At 50.6% G+C, this 19,177-nt stretch overlaps 1 protein-coding gene across 1 annotated transcript in view; it reads left to right on the top strand.

Moving 5' to 3' along the window:
* The window catches only part of GRIK4 (glutamate ionotropic receptor kainate type subunit 4), a 212,832-nt gene that overhangs the window by 181,213 nt on the left and 12,442 nt on the right, over positions 1-19,177 (top strand). The window contains exons 13-14 of the mRNA XM_066564315.1: positions 8,556-8,669; positions 18,147-18,256. Coding sequence (XP_066420412.1) covers positions 8,556-8,669; positions 18,147-18,256 — 224 coding nt within the window. The remainder of the gene's footprint in view (positions 1-8,555; positions 8,670-18,146; positions 18,257-19,177) is intronic.

The raw sequence follows: 19,177 nt of genomic DNA, 5'->3' as shown, positions 1-19,177 counted from the left end.
CTTCATCTTCACACAGAAACCGTTTGTTTCTTCTGCAGCTTGAGCAGGGTTTATTTAAGAAAGTTTTTTACTTCTTCTGCAGGGCAGAGCTGTCAGAGCCTGTGAGGCTGGATCACAAATTGGGGAAGAGAAACAGCTCTGTCTCTTGTTCTCCCCGTATCCCTGAGAGTTTTTATGATGGTTTCAGCAAGTTTTTGATCAATCCCAGGCACTGGGCTCAGGCCAGCCAGGGCAGAGCTGGGTCTGCTGGGTGTTGTGTTATTCAGGGCTGCCTGGGATGTTGTTTTTTGAGGGCATTTCACTGCCCAAGGGGCTTCTGTCCATCCTTGACAGTCAGTCCCCAAGGGAGATCATCCTTGTTCACCCCTGTCCCGTGGGATCCAGCAGATCCTGTGTTGGGTGCACATATTCCTCTTTTATAATATATATAATTAATATAATTATATAGATTATATATAATATATTAATTATATATAATTATATATATAATATATTAATTATATATAATTAATATAATTATACATATATTTATAAATATATAATAATCCCTAGAATCACTAGAATATAATAATCACTATATTATATAAATATTTATATGCTTATTTTCTATTTAATTATATATATAGACTTCTATTTTTACTCTGCCCCTTTAGGACAAAAAGGGGATCAGCTGGGGCACAAACCTCTCACAAAAGTCCCCAATCCTTCCCAAAAATGAAAGCCCTGCCTCTGTCCAGCACAGTGTCATTGTAGGAAAATAATTTTGCCTTGATCCTGATCAGCCATCAGAAAATAAGGTTTGACTCACACTCACTTAATGTGCAGGACCAAAAGGTCACAGAATTATCCAGCCTCCTCTGTAATCCCTCTGTGGCACAGAATCTCCTCAGAGCAACTCTGGGCTATTGGGGAGAAAATGTTTCATTTTATTGCTTCTGAATTAACCAGCTATTGATTTATTCCTAAGCCCTGGGAATTCCATCCCAGCTAATTGTGCACCCTGATATGGTTGAGCAGGATGCTGGACAGACATAAATCTGTTTTTGACCCAGATTCAGCAGTGCAAATCTTGTGAGCAGGTCAATAAAACAGGTTGGGAGGTGAGGAAGAGGGGATGGGATGGCTTGGGAATCCTGCACAGTTTGTGATCAGCTCATGGAGCTTTGGCTGGGGTGAAGTCACCTGGAAGGACTCAGAATCACAGAATGGTGATTTAGTTTCAACCCCTTTACACCTTCCACTATCCCAGGTTGTTCCAAGCCTCATCCAGCCTTGGACATCCCCTGGGATGGGGCAGCCTCAGCTTCTCTGGGAATTCCACCCCAGCCCCTCACCAAGAATTCCTTCCCAATATCTCTTTTAGTTCAAAGCCCTCTTGTCCCATCACTCCATTTCCTGATGAAGAGTCCCTCAAGCCCATCCTGCACTGAGAGATGTCACAAATGCAGAAAATCCTGGGCTAATTTGTCCCTCTGAGCGTGCAGGGCAGGGAGATTGAGCACCCAGCTCATTCCTGGAGCGAGCAGGACACTAAAGCCACTCTCCCTGTCAGCCTTGCTGGCTCTGGCACAGACAAACAAACAAGGGAGAGCAGCAAATCTTCTCATCTCCTCTTTTCTGGCATCAGAGACTTAAAGGGCATTTGGGCTGGAAGAATTACATCCTGCTCCTCGCTGCTGCAGTGCAGCTCTGGCTCAGAGTCCCTGCTGGTGTCTGCTCGTCCCCTTCTCTCTCTCCCCAGCACATCCTCGAGCTGAAGTGAATTCTCTGCCTGACACAAACCAAGGGATGCATTTTCACAGCCTCAGCCTTGTCCCACCATGCCTGGCTCGAATCTGGCCAGGATCATTTGGGATCAAAGCCCTTTTAAAAGTGAGGGACATGAAGTTGTCGATCCTGTCCACCCTCAGGAGAAGCAATCCCAGTAATAGGAAAGCCCTTAAAGCTTTGGGGTGCTGGTTCTCCTTGCTGGTGGCCAGGCACTGCTTTCCCTTCAGCTGCCCCAAAGCTGGGGAATGGCAGGAAAGGGAAAGGAGGGAGAAGCTCTCCAGAGCTGGCAGAGTCCTGCTCTCCACTGGCAGTGGCTGTTGGTGTGTGCACAGAAAAGCTGTGTGCTGGTGAATGGAGGCAGGGGGAGGCTGTTTGCAGGCTCTGCTGGTGGCAGCTGTGACAAGGGGGGCTCCAGGAGAGGGGCTGTGGGTGGCTGTGCAGGGACAGGCAGAGGGGTCTGCAAAGCCCTGCTGGGGAATCCAGCCAGGATGGGCAGGGGGCTGTGAGCTGGGCTGGTGTCACTGCTGGGAAATCCAGCCAGGATGGGCAGGGTGCTCTGAGCTGGGCTGGTGTCACTGCTGGGAAATCCAGCCAGGATGGGCAGGGTGCTCTGAGCTGGGCTGGTGTCACTGCTGGGGAATCCAGCCAGGATGGGCAGGGTGCTCTGAGCTGGGCTGGTGTCACTGCTGGGGAATCCAGCCAGGATGGGCAGGGTGCTCTGAGCTGGGCTGGTGTCACTGCTGTCCCTGCGTGCTTTGGGTCCCCACTGCTGGGAAATCCAGCCCAGGATGGGCAGGGGGCTGTGAGCTGAACTGGTGTCACTGCTGGGAAATCCAGCCCAGGATGGGCAGGGTGCTGTGAGCTACCAAGCTCTGCATTTTCCTGTTGCAAGTTTTCATTAATCTTTCCACCAGGAAAATAATCTATTCTGTACTGAGTTTTTACATGGGATCCCAGAGTCCAAATTTCCTTCCCAACAAAGTGAGCACCCCTGAGAGCATCCCACGGCCCTGCTCTTGCTCTGACTTCTTCCCACACTGCCACATCACCCCAAGAAACACATTTTCCATCAGGAGAACAGAGTGCACAGCTACTGTCTTTGGGTGTGGTGTCACCGGGCCGGTGTCACTGCTGTCCCTGCGTGCTTTGGGTCCCACTGCTGGGAAATCCAGCCCAGGATGGGCAGGGTGCTGTGAGCTACCAAGCTCTGCATTTTCCCATTGCAAGTTTTCATTAATCTTTCCACTAGGAAAAGAATCTATTCTATACTGAGTTTTTACATGAGATTTTACATGGAAACACATTTTCCATCAGGAGAACAGAGTGCACAGCTACTGTCTTTGGGTGTGGTGTCACCGGGCCGGTGTCACTGCTGTCCCTGCGTGCTTTGGGTCCCCATGCTGGTGCTTCACCTCAGCTGGCTCTGCCAGGGGCAGGGTGAGCACCTGGCACAGGCTTTGTGCTCCCACAGAGAGGCCAGGTGGGCACCGATGGGTGAGGGCAGACTCGAGGCTGACACCTGCACTGAGTGCTCGGCCCACCCTGAGTGGGGCTTGCAGGGGGAGCTGCAGCCCACAGGGTTCCCAGCTGTCACTTCTGATATGGCAGAGCTCGCACTTGTCCTTAAAAAGTCCCCAGACACCTGTTTGGTGTGACCCTCCTGCCTCTGAATGCAGGAATAGGCACATCAGGGAGAGGCGTGGGGCAGAGAGAGCCTCTGCAGATCCTCCTGCACAGAGCAGGGCCACCTGCAGCTGTGGGCACCCCCAGTGCTGCTGGGCCTGCACTGCTGGCTCCTGAAGCTCGAGCAGCTATTTCACCTTTCTGGGAGGTTTTTGAGCACAGGGACAGTGCAGAAGAAGGGTTTGCTGCTCTGGTTGTGCTGTCAGGGCTCGGTGGGCAGCGCAGGTGACAACGCTGCTGTCACAAGCACCCAGGGGATGTGGCATCCAAGGAGCCGCCCAAGGCAGGGAATACTGATCCTGGAAAAGATCCCAGCCTGTGGTGGTGTTCACAGGGGTCCCAGGATGAGTGAAGAGACGAGAATGTTGACTCCATGTTTCAGAAGGCTGATTTATTATTTTATGATATATATTATATTAAAACTGTACTAAAAGAATGGAAGAAAGGATTTCATCAGAAGGCTGGCTAAGAATAGAAAAAGAAGGAATGATAACAAAGGCTGGTGACTGACTGAGACAGTCTGGACAGCTGGGCTGTGATTGGCCATTAATTAGAAACAACCACATGAGACCAATCCCAGCTGCACCTGTTGCATTCCACAGCAGCAGATAACCATTGTTTGCATTTTGTTCCTGAGGCCTCTCAGCTTCTCAGGAGGAAAAATCCTAAGGAAAGGGATTTTTCAGAAAGTACCATGGCTACACCAGCCCTGAGCTGCCAGAGCTGTCCTGGGTTTGTTCTCCAGGGGTTTGACACAGAAATCCCCAGCCCCAGCCTCTCTCCCTACAGTGTCCCCACAGCCTGGTGGAGGGTTGGGGTCTCAGCTGGGCTCTTCTCCTGGCTGCTTTCTGTATTCCCATGCCGTGGGAGGCTTCTCTGGGCTCCTCTGGGGCTGGGGCTGACGTCAGGGCCCGTTCATCACCGTCAGCTCCGAGCTGAGCCCTGGCAGAGCCGCGGCGAGGGGGCGGCTGCCGCCTCTGGACTGGCAGTCCCTGCAATTTGCTCCTGAAGGATGCTTCATTGTTGTTCCTCCTCAGGAGCCCGGCTCAGCCCCCGTGTTTGGTGTCCTTTGCAGAGCCCTGATGCAGGCAGAGCCCACGGGAATGCCAGGTAGGGCGGTGCTGTGGCAGCTTTTGTCTGGCACGCCGGCCCACCTGGGTTTCCTCTCACCCAGCGAGGCTCTGGCCTTGCTTGGGCGGTGTGTTCTCCAGAGAAGTGGCTGTCTCCACTCCCAAAAAGCTCTGGGTCTTTTTCTAAGCCTATTTCATGCCAACATTTATAGCTGCAAGTGTGCTGGCAGGATGAAAACCAACCCCTCTTCCCCCACACCCATCCTTTGCCTCCTGTTTTTTCCTCCCCTTGTCGGGATCTCTCGCTGCTCACAGTGACCCTGAGAAAAGTTCCAAAGTCTCTTTTCCCAGTCTGGTGCTTGAAGAAGGACTCAGGGCTCTTCATGTCTCAGTCTCAAGTTTGTTTATTGTTTCTTATCTATAAAAACTTTTCTCCTGCCCTGCCAGGTCCATCCAGCAGGACAGTTCCAGGCACTCTGCCTGCCCCCAGGGCAGGGTTATGTCTTTATACTAAAAACTACCTGTACAATGTTTACAATTCCTTCCCAATACCCATCACCTGTGTTAGACAGTGAGCTTCTGCTCTAAACCAATCCCAAAGTGCCACCATCACAGCAGAAGATGGAGGCCAAGCAGAAGAAGGAGAAAGGCTGGACACACCCAGATTCCTCCATCTTGCCCCCCTGAACCCCCATTCCAAAAACCCCAAAATCTACTTTTCCACCCCATGATAACTTCACTATTATTCTACCTAAACTGTTGTGGCTTGCTGATCTTCATATAAGGTTGGTAATTTGCTCCATGGGTCATAATCAAACCCACAGGGGCATTTTGGGCTCTGTGCCAGGGTCTCTGAGCCCCCTGGCAGGGTCTGGGCTGCTCAGGACAGACAGAGGGGTGTGCTGGGTCCTGACATCTCCCCAGAGCCCAGACCTGGACAGAGTGCAGGGGCACAAAGAAAAATCCATTTCTCCTCCCCAGGGCCCATAAACCCCCAACACCGGCCTGTGCTCAGGTGGGGAGGCTGGAGGGAACTCAGGTTTGCAGAGCTCCTCTGTAGCTCCACCGAGCTCAGTGAATCACAAGAAGTTTTGTCAGGAAGCAGAGCTGAAAGCACAAAATGGATGAAATTCAGGCAGAGAATTCTTTGCATGCCATTCCATGCAGATCAAAGTTTCCTGCTATCAGAGATCAGCTCTTAACTTGCATGACTGAGCCTGCAGAGAGAAGAGAGAGGGAAATGATGAGGAGCTGGAGCTCTGCTGCAGAAAGTTCTGCTCCTCTGGAAAGTTAGCAGGGAGTGAGCAGAGGGAAATAACTCTGATGGAATGGCAGAACGCCCTGGAGGTGAGGGAAGGGAGCTGGGCACAGTCTGAGAGCTGGGGAAGGCTGAGCTGTGTCCCTGCTCTATGGACAGAGGGAGGAGATGGATTTGCACTGATTTTGAGGGAAGAGCAGTTCAGGATGCTGCTGAGGATTCAGCATCACCAAGGTGTTGTTTCTCCCCAGAGAATGATCAGGATCCCAACCTGGGGATGTTGCTGCTCCTTCAACAGCACCTTTATATTTACCCTTGGACAGGAATGAACATTTCCTGCCAGCTTTGGCATGAACCCCTTTTGCCATGGCATTTTTACCTTCAGCTTCAGTCAGTGGCTTTGCTGGTGGACTGGGTTTAATTTGGAGAACCGGGAGGAGAATTCCATGTCAGACTGAGCTGCACCTTCAGCAGGGGCTTCGCTGGGAGGGCCAATGGCACCTACAACCATTTAAATAGAGACAGAAGGGGTTTAGGAAATGGGATAATGGCACCTACAAACCCTTTAAGTGGTTTAGGAAATGTGACAATGGCACCCAGAAACCTTTTAAGTAGAGACAAGAGGGGTTTAGAAAGTGGCACAAATGGCCCCTACAAACCTTATAAGTGGTTTAGGAAATGTGACAATGGCACCTACAAACCTTTTAAGTGGAGACAAGAGGGGTTTAGGAGGCTTTGGGCTTTCCTCATAGATAAAATTCTCCACGTGCCACGTTCCAGAGATGAACTGATCCTGCTTTAGTGATCTGCTGGTGTTTACACAGGGCTCAACTGTTCACACACCACGCTGGGATTATTGGTGCCTTTTAAAAAGCCTCTGGGTAAATGTCTGCCTGTGCAGAAATTCTCCTCAGCTCCTAATTCAGTGCAGCCTGAACCTCTCAGGAATCTGTAAGAGCTGCTTGGAAACAATTCCAAAATCCTCCACTGAGCATGGCCAAGCAGCTCTGCATGGCCTGGGAGGTGTCACCTTCTCTGTGACCCCTTCCTGGGCTCATGAGTCACCTCCCCTTTCTTTTCCCTCTCCTGCTTCCCCTTCTTTCCCCTCTCCTGGTTCTCTTTCTTTCCCTCTCTTTCTTTCCCTCTTCTGCTTCCCCTTCTTTCCCCTCTCCTGGTTCTCTTTCTTTCCCTCTCCTGCTTCCCCTTCTTTTCCCTCTTCTGATTCCCTTTCTTTCCCTCTCTTGGTTCTCTTTCTTTCTCTTTCCTGATTCCTTTCTTTTCCCTCTCCTGGTTCCCTTTCTCTTTTCACTTTCCTTGTTCCCTTTCTTTTCCCTCTCCTTGTTCCCTTTCTCTTTTCCCTCTCCTGGTTCCCTTTCTTTTCCCTCTCCTGCCCTCCCCTCTTGCAGCCTTTCCCAGCACCTCCATCAGGCCTGGTGGTGCCTTGGCATCTGCACAGACCTTGTCAAATTTGGGGACAAAAAGTGCAAAGAGCTTTTTATTTCTCCCCCATCATCTCTTTTTCCACATGCATAATCATCTTCCTGCAAAGCAGAGAAACAAATGGATAAGGGAGTGGAGGTTTCATTTTTACAGAAAGCAATTACAGACATTAAAAGAGCTAAAGTAATAAAAATAATATTTAAAATTCAAATCCCTTATCTATATTACAAGGGTATTAACATGAGAAGAAGTTATTTTTATTTTTTTCTCCCCCTTAATCTCATTTGCTTTGCAGGTCAATCTGCAAACTTTAATGCCAGTCCTCTGAATTTATTTTATCTTTTTTTTTTTTTTTTAATTTGGAGACTGATCTGCAGTTCTGGAGGTCTGGGTTTGGCAGGTTTGTGAACTCCATGGCTCAGGGGTGAGGATACTGCTCTGTCCCCTTCCTGCTTGTACCAGAAGGGACAGCTGTGTTCAGCAGGGAAGGGGGGGAGTTGTATTTTCTATGGATTAATATCATATTTATTGGTTTTCTATGGATTAATATAATATTTATTGGTTTTTCTATGGATTAATATCATATTTATTGGTTTGTGGCTCCAGGTTTTAATGCATTAAATGAATAAAAATGGCAATAGGGCTGTGAGCACTTGGGGGAAGGAGCTGCTCCAGCATGAAAGAGAGGGGAAAAATGGGGAAAGGGAGGGAAAAATGGGGAAAAGAAGGAGAAATGGAGAAAGGGAAGGAAAAGGAGGGAAAAATGGGGAAAGAGAGGGAAAAATGGAGGAAATGAAAGAGAAATGGAGGAAGGGAGGGAAGATGGAGAAAGGGAAGGAAAATGAGGAAAAGGAGGGAAAAATGGGGAAAGAGAAGGAAAAATGGAGAGAGGGATGGGAAAATGGAGAAAGGGAAGGAAAAATTAAGAAAGGGATGGGAAAATGGGGAAAAGAAGGGGAAAATGGAGATAGGAAAGGTAAAGTGGGGAAAGGGAGGGAAAAATGGGGAAAGGGAGGGAAAAAATGGAGAAAGGGATGGAAAAATAGGGAAAGGGAGGGGAAAATGGGGAAAGGGAGAGAAAAACGGGGAAAGGGAGGGGAGAATGGGGAAAGAAAGGGAAAATGGGGATAATGCTCTAGAGCACAGGGTGGGCTAAACTTTGGGGTGCGTTTGGGCAGGGCTGTGTGAATCCCAGCCGGGCAGGGGGACCCAGTGGGGAGCTCCTGCTGTCCCAGAAAGGTGGGGACACCCCCCTGCAGGACCGGGGGCCCCGTGTGGGCCCAGCTTTGCTGCTCTCCCAGCATTCTGAGCCTCTCCCTGTCCCTCCTCCCCAGAAAGCCGACCTGGCCGTGGCGGGGCTGACGATCACGGCGGAGCGGGAGAAGGTGATCGATTTCTCCAAGCCCTTCATGACTCTGGGCATCAGCATTCTCTACAGGGTTCACATGGTAAGAGCCTGATTTCAGAGCCATTTATGTCCCTCCATTATTTGCATGCAAAGCTGCCCGGTTTAGGGGAGGATAATGAACGACTCATAAAAAAATATTTTGGTTTCTTATTGAAACGCAAATGTGCTCGACCTTTATTTCCTCTGTCTCTCTGCTGCGTGTCAGGATTGGTGAATTCCATTCCTTTTCAACCCTCAGCCCTCTGGCTTCTCTCCCCACTCCTCCCTGGGCACATGATGGGGTTTTTTGGCATGGTGGGGGCTGCAGGATGGTTTTGGAGTGGCTTTAAGTGGCTTTAAGGCCACTGGGTGAGGTGTGCTGAGGGCAGGCTTGGCTGGAGAGGTGCAGAAGTGTGGCTGAAATTGCAGAAACTTGGCTTGGAGTCACCTTCCAGCTGGATTTAGTGGTAGAACTGGGTGGGAGGCTGAGCTGGGATATCTGTGGGTGCTCCTTGCTGGCGTTGGGGCCATTCCTGATCTCAGCTTTGCTCTCTTGCCGCCTTCTTCCAAGTCAGAATCACTTCAGGAGGGAATCCTGGGTTGCTTTCTTTGCTGTCACCTCCTGGAAATGCTCTGGAGGCAGAACAGCCTCTGCTCTGCGAAGCCCAGGGGCAATGTCCCTGCTGGGGCAGGCTGAGCTCACAGCCCTGGGCTCTCCCCTCTGCTCTCAGCCTCCTCCTTTGCTCACCCTGAAGAGCAGCAGCCCCTGCAGCCCCAGGAAAGCTCCTCAGTCTCAGGGGGTGCTCTCAGCACAGTTGTAGCATCACAGGATCCTGGCATGGTTTGTTCAGAGTTCATCCCATGCCACCCCCTGCCATGGCAGGGACCCCTTCCGTATCCCAGGGTGCTCCAAGCCTGTCCGGCCTGGCCTTGGACACTTCCAGGAGTGAGGAAAATTTATTTTTCTGTTTCGAAACAGCTGGGAATATCCCCAAGGGCTTCATGTGTGCAAGCATGGACGTGGTGCTGTGTGTTAAATTGTCTTAAACTCCCATAAATCCTCTTTTATTTGCATCCTCCATTGTTTTACCTTCTCCCTGAAGCTCAGGACAGGCCAGATCTCCCCCAAATTCCAGGTGTCCCAGCAGGCAAGCTCCTTTTGCAGCCCCAATCTGCATTTGTGATGTGAGGGGCAGAGCCTTGGCTTCAGCCAAAAGGATGAAACCCTCCAGGCTGCCTGTCCCAGCCCCCTCCCCAGCCAGGAGGATGGTGAGGGTGCAGCGCTGGGCACGAACAGAAACAAATTCTGTCTCTGTGCTGGGGGGCTCCTGCCAAGAGCAAACGAGTCATTAAAATCTAGTTAAAATTCTGCTTCCCCTGGTATGTGCAGAATGTGGGATCGATGCTTTAACTGATCACAAAGGGGAAAAAAAAAACAAAAAAAAGGGTTTGACTCTTCCTGCTCCTCGAAGTCAAATGGAATTATTCCTTCCCCACCATGGTTGGATTTCCACATCAGCCTTGTGCAGCCAGGACCTTTTCCTGCCAATGTCTCCCAGGATTCAAATCAGATTTTCTGATTAAATACTCTGTTTTATTAGGAAGGAATTCTTCCCTGTGAGGATGGGGAGGCCCTGGAATGGATTTCCCAGAGAAGCTGTGGCTGCTCCAGCCCTGGAAGCATCCAAGGCCAGGTTGGATGGAGCTCTGAGCAACCTGGGATCGTGAAAATTACCCCTGCCCATCAAAAAGGGTTGGAATGAGATGATCTTTATGATCCCTTCCAACCCAACCCATTCTGGGCATGTCCAGAATCTCCAGTGGAAAGGCAGGAGGGCTGGGGCAGCCTTTGCTCAGGGTCTGTCCATTTGCTGCAGCCTCGGGGAGCTCTGCAGGGTTCCTGGCTCCTCTTTTAGGCTGGAGGTTCCTCAGGGCAGGGAGCATCTGCTGCCCCCCAGCCCTGCTCCTCCCCAGACAGAGCAGGATTGGGAACCCCAGACCCCAGAGGGCTTTGGGAATCCTCCCCCTGCTCCCAGCAGGGCTTCAGCAGCCCCACAAAGGACCTGCATGGGATCTGAGCTGCCCAGGGACCCAGGCAGGGCTGCAAGGGCATCTCCCAGGTTGGGATCACCCCTCTGGGGACATGAGGAGGGATGGGGGCAGCCCTCCAGTCGTGCCCTCCCCTTCCCTCCCCAAGCCTTGGCACCTCGTCCTGCTCGGCTTGAGGAGGGTGCCTGAGAGCTGTGTGGCAATTTAACCTCTCCAGCTGGGAAATGTTTGCTAAACCGGACCCTTCTGGGAAGGGAAAGTAGAGAAAGGGAGGGGAAAATGAGGAAAGTGAGGTAAAATGGAGAAAGGGAGGGAAAAATGGGGAAAGGGAGGGAAAAATGGGGAAAGGGAAGGAGAAATGGGGAAAGGGAAGGAGAAATGGGGAAAGGGAGGGAAAAATGGGGAAAGGGAGGGAAAAATGGGGAAAGGGAAGGAAAAATGGGGGAAAGAAGGGAAAAATGGGGGAAAGAAGGGAAAAATGGGGTAAGGGAGGGAAAAATGGGGAAAGGGAAGGGAAAAATGATGAAAGGGAAGGAGAAATGGGGAAAGGGAGGGAAAAATGGGGAAAGGGAAGGAGAAATGGGGAAAGGGAAGGGAAAAATGGGGAAAACACTTCTGGTTTTCCTTTAAGGATGTGGTTTGCAGAGCAGCCCCACAGCCTTCTTGTCCCCACCCCAAAATCCACCTCTGCAATGTCAAAAATTGCAGCTGACGTGTGTTAATCACTGCTTGGATGAGATGGAGCCTAATAAATAACCACAAACGAGCCTCTTCCTCGCTGAGGAGCTCTCTGCACACCCTGGGCTCCTTCAAATGTGATGACATTTTATTTTCATTTCCATGTAGCTCCAGTGGCAAGTGATTTCTCAGCCCTTTCTCCTCCCCACGCCGCCAACCCAGCCACCACAGAGCCTGTGCCTCTTATCACACATAACCAAATATGGCAGCTTTAACCAGGGCTGTCATTTTTCTCAATTTCACTGCTTGTGATACAATCAAGGCTGGATTTCTGACACAGGAGCTCTAACAGGCTTCCTGAGAGACAAAAGGCTTGGTTGGTTTTATCAGGTGCCCGTTCTGCCCTGCCAGGGGGATATGTGGGGGTGGCAGGGGGTGGATGGGGAGCCCTGAGCAGTCCCTGGGTTTGGCAGGGGGCTGGAATCACCTGCCCAGGGTCATTTCTGCAAGGAGGGATAAGTCAGAATTTACCCATTTTTGCTCACATCCTGCCTCTGTGGCAGGGAATGAGGGACTAAAGATGATTCTGGCTGCTCGGCCCTGAAAGTCTTTGCCTTCAAAATGAGGAAATGGAGGTTGGGAGAGTGCACAGCTACAGCTGAGTTTAGGCCAAGTGAGCTGAGGCTTAAAGTGTTTTGACCTGATTGCTGTAAAGGACGCAAGATGGGGAGGATGGATGGAAAAACTCCTTCATGGATGGATGGATGGATGGAAAAACTCCTTCATTCCAGCCAGAGGAGGCTTGAGAGGGGCTGAGAGGAGCTGAGCCCCCTCCTGACAGCGCTGCCAGCACGGATCCCTCCCCACCAGAGCAGGGTGGGGGCACTGCTGCCCCCAGGAGTGCATTTGTGAACCAGGTGGTGGCTCCAAATGAGACTCAGAGCAGCCTGTGCAGAGCTTTTCCTGACCCCAGAGGGAAAGGAGGGATGTGGATGTGCCCCTGGAGCAGGTGTGGAAATCCTGGGATGGAGCAGGTGTGGAAATCCTGGGATGGAGGAGGTGTGGAAATCCTGGGATGGAGCAGGTGTGGAAATCCTGGGATGGAAAAGCTCAATCCTGGGATGGAGGAGGTGTGGAAATCCTGGGATGGAGCAGGTGTGGAAATCCTGGGATGGAGGAGATGTGGATATCCTGGGATGTGCCTCTGGAGCAGGTGTGGATATCCTGGGATGGAGGAGCTGTGGAAATCCTGGGATGGAACAGCTGTGGATATCCTGGGATGGAGAAGGTGTGGATATCCTGGGATGGAGCAGATGTGGAAATCCTGGGATGGAGCAGATGTGGATATCCTGGGATGGAGGGGGTGTGGATATCCTGGGATGTGCCCTGGGGCAGGTGTGGATATCCTGGGATGGAGAAGCTGTGGGTATCCTGGGATATCCTGGGATGGAACAGCTGTGGATATCCTGGGATGGAGAAGGTGTGGAAATCCTGGGATGTGCTCTGGGGCAGGTGTGGATATCCTGGGATGGAGAAGGTGTGGATATCCTGGTATGGAGCAGCTGTGGGTATCCTGGGATGTGCCCTTAGAGTAGCTGTGGGTATCCTGGGATGTGCCCTGGGGCAGGTGTGGATGCCTGGGGTGTGCCCTGGGGCAGCTGTGGATATCCTGGGATGTGCCCTGGGGCAGGTGTGGATATCCTGGGATTGAGCAGGTGTGGGTATCCTGGGATATCCTGGGATGGAGGAGCTGTAGATATCCTGGGATGGAGGGGGTGTGGGTATCCTGGGATGTGCCCTTAGAGTAGCTGTGGGTATCCTGGGATGTGCCTCTGGAGCAAGTGTGGATGCCTGGGGTGTGCCCTGGGGCAGGTGTGGATGCCTGGGGTGTGCCCTGCAGCTGGACCAAGCACACATGGACATTTCTGCCTCCCCAGGCTGGGTTTTTTTGCTTCCCTCTGACTTCCAGAGGCAGGGGAAAGTTCTCTGCCCTCCTTTTTTAGGGAAAACCCTTGTGAGAAATGGCATTAATGGGGCTGGCTGGGGTTCCTCCAGACTCTGCATGTGCAGGGCAGGGAGTGCTGAAAACAACAAACCCAGGGCTGTCCTCTCCTTCCCAAATGTCCCCCTGGTCCAAGCTCTCCAGCCACCAATATCTTCCCAGCAAACTGCTGCTCACTGGCTGAAAAAAATGAAGATTTCCAAGAACAACTTAGGAGGAGGGTAAATTAATCTCTCCCACATCCATCTGAGGATTTTCAGGAGGCCTTCATCAATTATTGGACATTTTGAACATATCTATTCCAGGAAAAATAGCTCTTCCAATTAACAAAGCTCTATTGGGACTGCCTAAAAATATCTGACAGACTCCAGATATTGTCATTCCCATCTTCAAAACAGACAGATAAGAGAGAGTTTGTGCCCTCCGTGGGAACAGAATATCTTTATTCTTACCCACAACTGTGAATGAAGAGAATATGTCCCAGCAGCCTGGAAATGACTGGAGCTGAAAAGAACCAGAACTACTACAACTGTAAAGTCACAGGAGAGATTCACTGCCAAGCTGGAGATTTAAAGCTTCCAACGCAATTTCCTTAATGAGAGTAATTTATTGACAAACTGCCCCAGAAATATAAAGAAGACATCAAGGCTTCAATTGCAGAAAGGAATTTTGTCATGGGAGCATCTCACAGGGGCAGGCTCTGCCAGGGGCTGGGAGCTCCCTGCCAGCTCTGGGGTGCCAGGGAGGGTCATTCCCTGCCCTGCCTGGAGTGATGAGCTCCAGGAGCTGCAGCTTGTGCCCTTCACACCTTGCTGAATCCCCAGGGCCTCAATCCATCCTTGAGGAGGAATAAAGAGTTACCTGAGCTGCTGAGGAAGAGGGGAAGCAAAGTTTGAGGGGCACCCAGGAGAGCCAGAGGGAACGCCTGGAATCTGGGGGAGATTTGACCTCTCCTGAGCTTCAGGGAGAAGGTAAAACAATGGAGGATGAAAATAAAAGAGGATTTATAGGAGTTTAAGACAAGTTTGGCTAAGCAAAGGGGAGAGCTCTGGCAGTTACTGAGCTGGTTGTGCTGCCGAGGAAGAGGGGAAGCAAAAGTTTGAGGGGCACCCAGGAGAGCCAGAGGGAACGCCTGGAATGTGGGGGCAACTGGGCTCTCCTGAGCTTCAGGGAGAAGGTAAAACAATGGAGGATGCAAATCCCAGCCATGGTGGGGAAGGGACGATTCCATTTGACTTCCAGGAACAGGAAGAGTCAACCCCTTTTTTTTTTTTGTTGTTTTTTGTTTGGTTTTTTTTTCCCCTTTGTGATCAGTTAAAGCATCGATCCCACATTCTGCACATACCAGGGGAAGCAGAATTTTAACTAGATTTTAATGACTCGTTTGCTCTTGGCAGGAGCCCCCCAGCACAGAGACAGAATTTGTTTCTGTTCGTGCCCAGTGCTGCACCCTCACCATCCTCCTGGCTGGGGAGGGGGCTGGGACAGGCAGCCTGGAGGGTTTCATCCTTTTGGCTGAAGCCAAGGCTCTGCCCCTCACATCACAAATGCAGATTGGGGCTGCAAAAGGAGCTTGCCTGCTGGGACACCTGGAATTTGGGGGAGATCTGGCCTGTCCTGAGCTTCAGGGAGAAGGTAAAACAATGGAGGATGCAAATAGAAGAGGATTTATGGGAGTTTAAGACAAGTTTGGATAAGCAAAGGGGAGAGCTCTGGCAGTGCCACCCTTTGGCAGGTGGGCAGGTCCTCAGATTAACTTTCAGTCAATTCATGTCCTCAAATGAATTTTCAGTCAACTCCCAAGGAAAAGTCCAGGCTCTCCTGGGTTTAATTCCAGAGTTTCTCTTCAAGGCAATGTCTCTCTTCTGTTCCAGGTCATCTCCTACCACAGGTGAGGTACAAACAATGGAAGACACCACATTCTCTGTGTCCTTTCCCAGAAGACACCACATTCTCTGTGTCCTTTCCCAATTTCTTGGTCCGTTGCTGCCGTGTTCTGGTTTTCAGAGCCACAGGAACTGCAGGAATCTGCATCCCATTTCCAGGAGAAGCCTTTGCTCGCCCTGCTGGAGCTCCTCTCCCTGATCCAGGGAGGCCAGGGCACCTCCCAGCCCTACAGGTGCCACGGGCTGTTCCCTGTGCCCTTCCCACTGATCCCATCCAGAGGATCCTCACCTGTTGGGATGCAGATTCCTGCAGTTCCTGTGGCTCTGAAAACCAGAACACGGCAGCAACGGACCAAAAAATTGGGAAAGGACACAGAGAATGTGGTGTCTTCTGGGAAAGGACACAGAGAATGTGGTGTCTTCCACTGTTTGTACCTCACCTGTGGTAGGAGATGACCTGGAACAGAAGAGAGACATTGCCTTGAAGAGAAACTCTGGAATTAAACCCAGCAGAGCCTGGACTTTTCCTTGGGAGTTGACTGGAAATTAATCTGAGGACCTGAATTGACTGAAAGTTAATCTGAACACCTGAACCTTTCCTTGGGAATCGACTTAATCTGAGGACCTAAATTTTTCCTTGGGAATTGCTTAAAGTTAATCTGAGCACCTGAACCTTTCCTTGGGAATTGACTTAAAGTTAATCTGAGGACCTGAATTTTTGCTTGGGAATTGATGTAAAGTTAATCTGAGGACCTGAATTTTTCCTTGGGAATTGATGTAAAGTTAATCTGAGAACCTGAACTTTTCCTTGGGAACTGACTTTTAGTTAATCTGAGAATGGATGCTGAACCACTGCTCCTCAACTCATCCATTTGCCCAAAGCCTGACCAAGCCAGATTCTCTAAAAATGCTCATCCCAGAATGGTTTGGCTTGGAAGGGACCTCACAAACCTCTCAGTTCCAACCCCCCCACCACGGGCAGGGACAGTGCAGATCCCGAAATCTCGTCCTGGAGGATGCAGGGACAGGCTGCTGTGTTTTGCCGGGTTTTTCCTGCAGGCAGGGTTTGCTGGGGAAGGTTCCTGACACGTTACAGGTTCCCAGATGGCGACTGGAGCTGAGGATTTCACAGGCTCCTGGGTATTTTTAGCAGAGGAAGATTTTTGTGCAACAACTGTTGCCTTTTCTAGCAACAGCTCAAATCTCCAGGAGAACTGCCGAGACCTTGTGAAAATCAGGTTTTGCATAACATTTAGTAGTAAAACAGCGAGGTTTGGATGGAAGCGGAATTTAAAATGCCGGTCTAAGTCTGGGAAAGGGAAAAAAAAAATAAAAAAAAACCTTTGCAAAGCTCTTCCTCGTGGGCAGCTTCCCAGTTACTGGTGCTTGGGGAAGCTGTGGAGCTGTTTTAGGGATGCCAGGACTGAATTTGTGGTTTGGGACAGAAAATTCAAGTTTCTGTGAGCTGTGGGATTGTGTCCCTTGGGCGTGCTTGAGCTGCTCTTTCCCATCAGAGGAGCTGCATCCACAGAGCTGGTGCTGACAGGAGAAATCCACCTCAAATGGGAGGTGTTTGGCTTCTTGAGAAACTTCTCCAAAAAAATTATTCTCCCTCTTTTGCACCAATTTGGTGACGTTTGACAATTTTCTGGTGGTGGCAGCATCCTTGTGAAAGTTTAAAATGAAGATCAACCTGCTTTTTCTAGCAGTGAAGGCTTATTTTTTTTTTTTTTTCCAAGGAAAGGTGGTTTGCTGAGGAAAAAACCAGGAAATTCTGACGCATCCTGGAGATAAAAATATCCTGTTCGCTGAGATAAAAGCAATAATTTTATTGGGGTTTTTGTAAAAGAAGAAACTTCGCAAGGCCAGAGAGAGAAGTTTTGAATTTTATTTTCTTTTTTCCTTTTGCTTCACAAATATATTTCCCACCTTGTGAGCTCAGGTGAATCCCTTTCTGCCCAGTTAAGTGTGGGGTGGACAAGGATGGGGGGACCCCCCTCAGGGCTGGGGGTGCATCAAACCCTGCCAGGGAGGCACAGGACGCTGTGATTGCCTCATTTTTTCTCTCAAAATGGGGAGAAAAACAGATTTAGGGGATGAATGCAGTGGGGAGATGCTGCAGGACTCGGTCATTTGTGGGGTTGCTGTCACTTGTTTGCCCTGCAAGGCTGTTCCAAAGCCTGGTTTATCCCCCTTCTCTGTTTATTTCCTTTCTCCTGTTTATCCCCCTTTCTCCCATTTATTCCCCTTCTCCTTTTTTTTCCTTTACTCCCCTTCTCCTTTTTCCCCTTCTTTCTCCCATTTACCCGCCCCCCCGTTTATCCCTCTTCCCCTTTTTAGTCCACTTTCTCCCATTTATCCTTTTTGCCCCATTTATCCCCTTTCTTCCATTCACCCCCCTTTCTCCCACTTATCCCCTTCTCCATTTATCCCCCTTCCCCTTTTTATTCCCCTTTATCCTGTTTATTCCCCCCTTCTCCCATTGATCCCCTTTGCCCCATTTCTCCCATTTCTCCCATTTCTCCTCCTTCTCCCATTTATTTCCCTTTCTCCCATTTATCCCCCTTTTCCTTTTTTATTCCCTTTTCTCCCATTTATTTCCCTTCTCCCATTTTTCCTCTTTGCCCCATTTTCCCTCTTTCTCCCATTTATTCCCCTTCTCCCATTTATTCCCATTTCTCCCCCTTCTCCCATTTATTTCCCGGTCTCCTATTTACCCCCTTCTCCCATTTATTCCAATTCCCCTTTTTATTCCCATTTCTCCCATTTTATTCCCATTTCCCCCACTTATCCCCTTTCCCCCATTTATCCATGTCCCTCCCTACCCCCAGTGCCGCTGATTTCCCTCTTGCCCTTCCAGAACTATTCCCACCTCTCCAAACCCTCCCAGCTCCAACTCCTCCTTTGCTTTTTCCCCCTCCAGGGCCGCAGACCCGGTTATTTCTCCTTCCTGGACCCTTTTTCTCCGGGCGTCTGGCTCTTCATGCTGCTCGCCTACCTGGCTGTCAGCTGTGTCCTCTTCCTGGTGGCTCGGTAATGTCGCGGTGCCTTTCCCTTCCTCGCGGTGCCACCTAGTGTCCCTGCAGACCCCAGAGGGACAGGGGGACATCCTCTGTCCCCAGCTCCCCGGGGTGGGCTGGCACCAAGCGTCCCTGCCCTGTGCCAGCTGGGACTGAGGTTTGTCCCCGTGTCCCAGCCCTGTGCCAGCTGGGACTGAGGTTTGTCCCCGTGTCCCTGCCCTGTTCCAGCTGGGCACTGAGGTTTGTCCCCGTGTCCCTGCCCTGTGCCAGCTGGGACTGAGGTTTGTCCCCATGTCCCTGCCCTGTTCCAGCTGGGACTGAGGTTTGTCCCCATGTCCCTGCCCTGTTCCAGCTGGGCACTGAGGTTTGTCCCCATGTCCCTGCGCTGGGATGGCCACCGTGCCCTGGGGCAGGGTGTGTTTGGTCACAGTGGTGCCCAGAGGTGGTGGGAGAACATTTTGGAGAAGGTTTTGGTGCTGTTTAAACACTCCCTCAGGTGAGTTTTTACCCCTTTGTCCCGAGGTTTGGAGGCTGTCAGGAACCTGCAAATCCATTCTGAGATGTCAACAGGAATTCCACCATGAATTCCATCAGTGATGTCTGGCTCCCCAGTTTGTGGAGGACAGGGGAGTTCATGGGTACCTTTGAGCAAATTCATGGGTACCTTTAAATGCTTCCTCAGGTGTTTTTTTACCCCTTTGTCCCGAGGTCTGGAGGCTTTGGAGGCTGTCAGGAACCTACAAATCCATTCTGAGGTGTGAACATGAATTCCACCATGAATTCTATCAGTGATGTCTGGCTCCCCAGTTTGTGGAGACAGGGAAGTTCATGGGTACCTTTAAATGCTCCCTCTCAGATGATTTTTTACCCCTTTGTCCTAAGCAGGGAGGGTGGAGGATGTTAGGAACCTGCAAATCCATTCTGAGATGTCAAC

The sequence above is a fragment of the Molothrus aeneus genome, chromosome 22, assembly GCF_037042795.1.
Source record: "Molothrus aeneus isolate 106 chromosome 22, BPBGC_Maene_1.0, whole genome shotgun sequence".
Classification (NCBI taxonomy): Eukaryota; Metazoa; Chordata; class Aves; order Passeriformes; family Icteridae; genus Molothrus; species Molothrus aeneus.
Note: the sequence above shows the minus strand (reverse complement) of the source record. Positions and strands in the feature narration are given on the sequence as shown.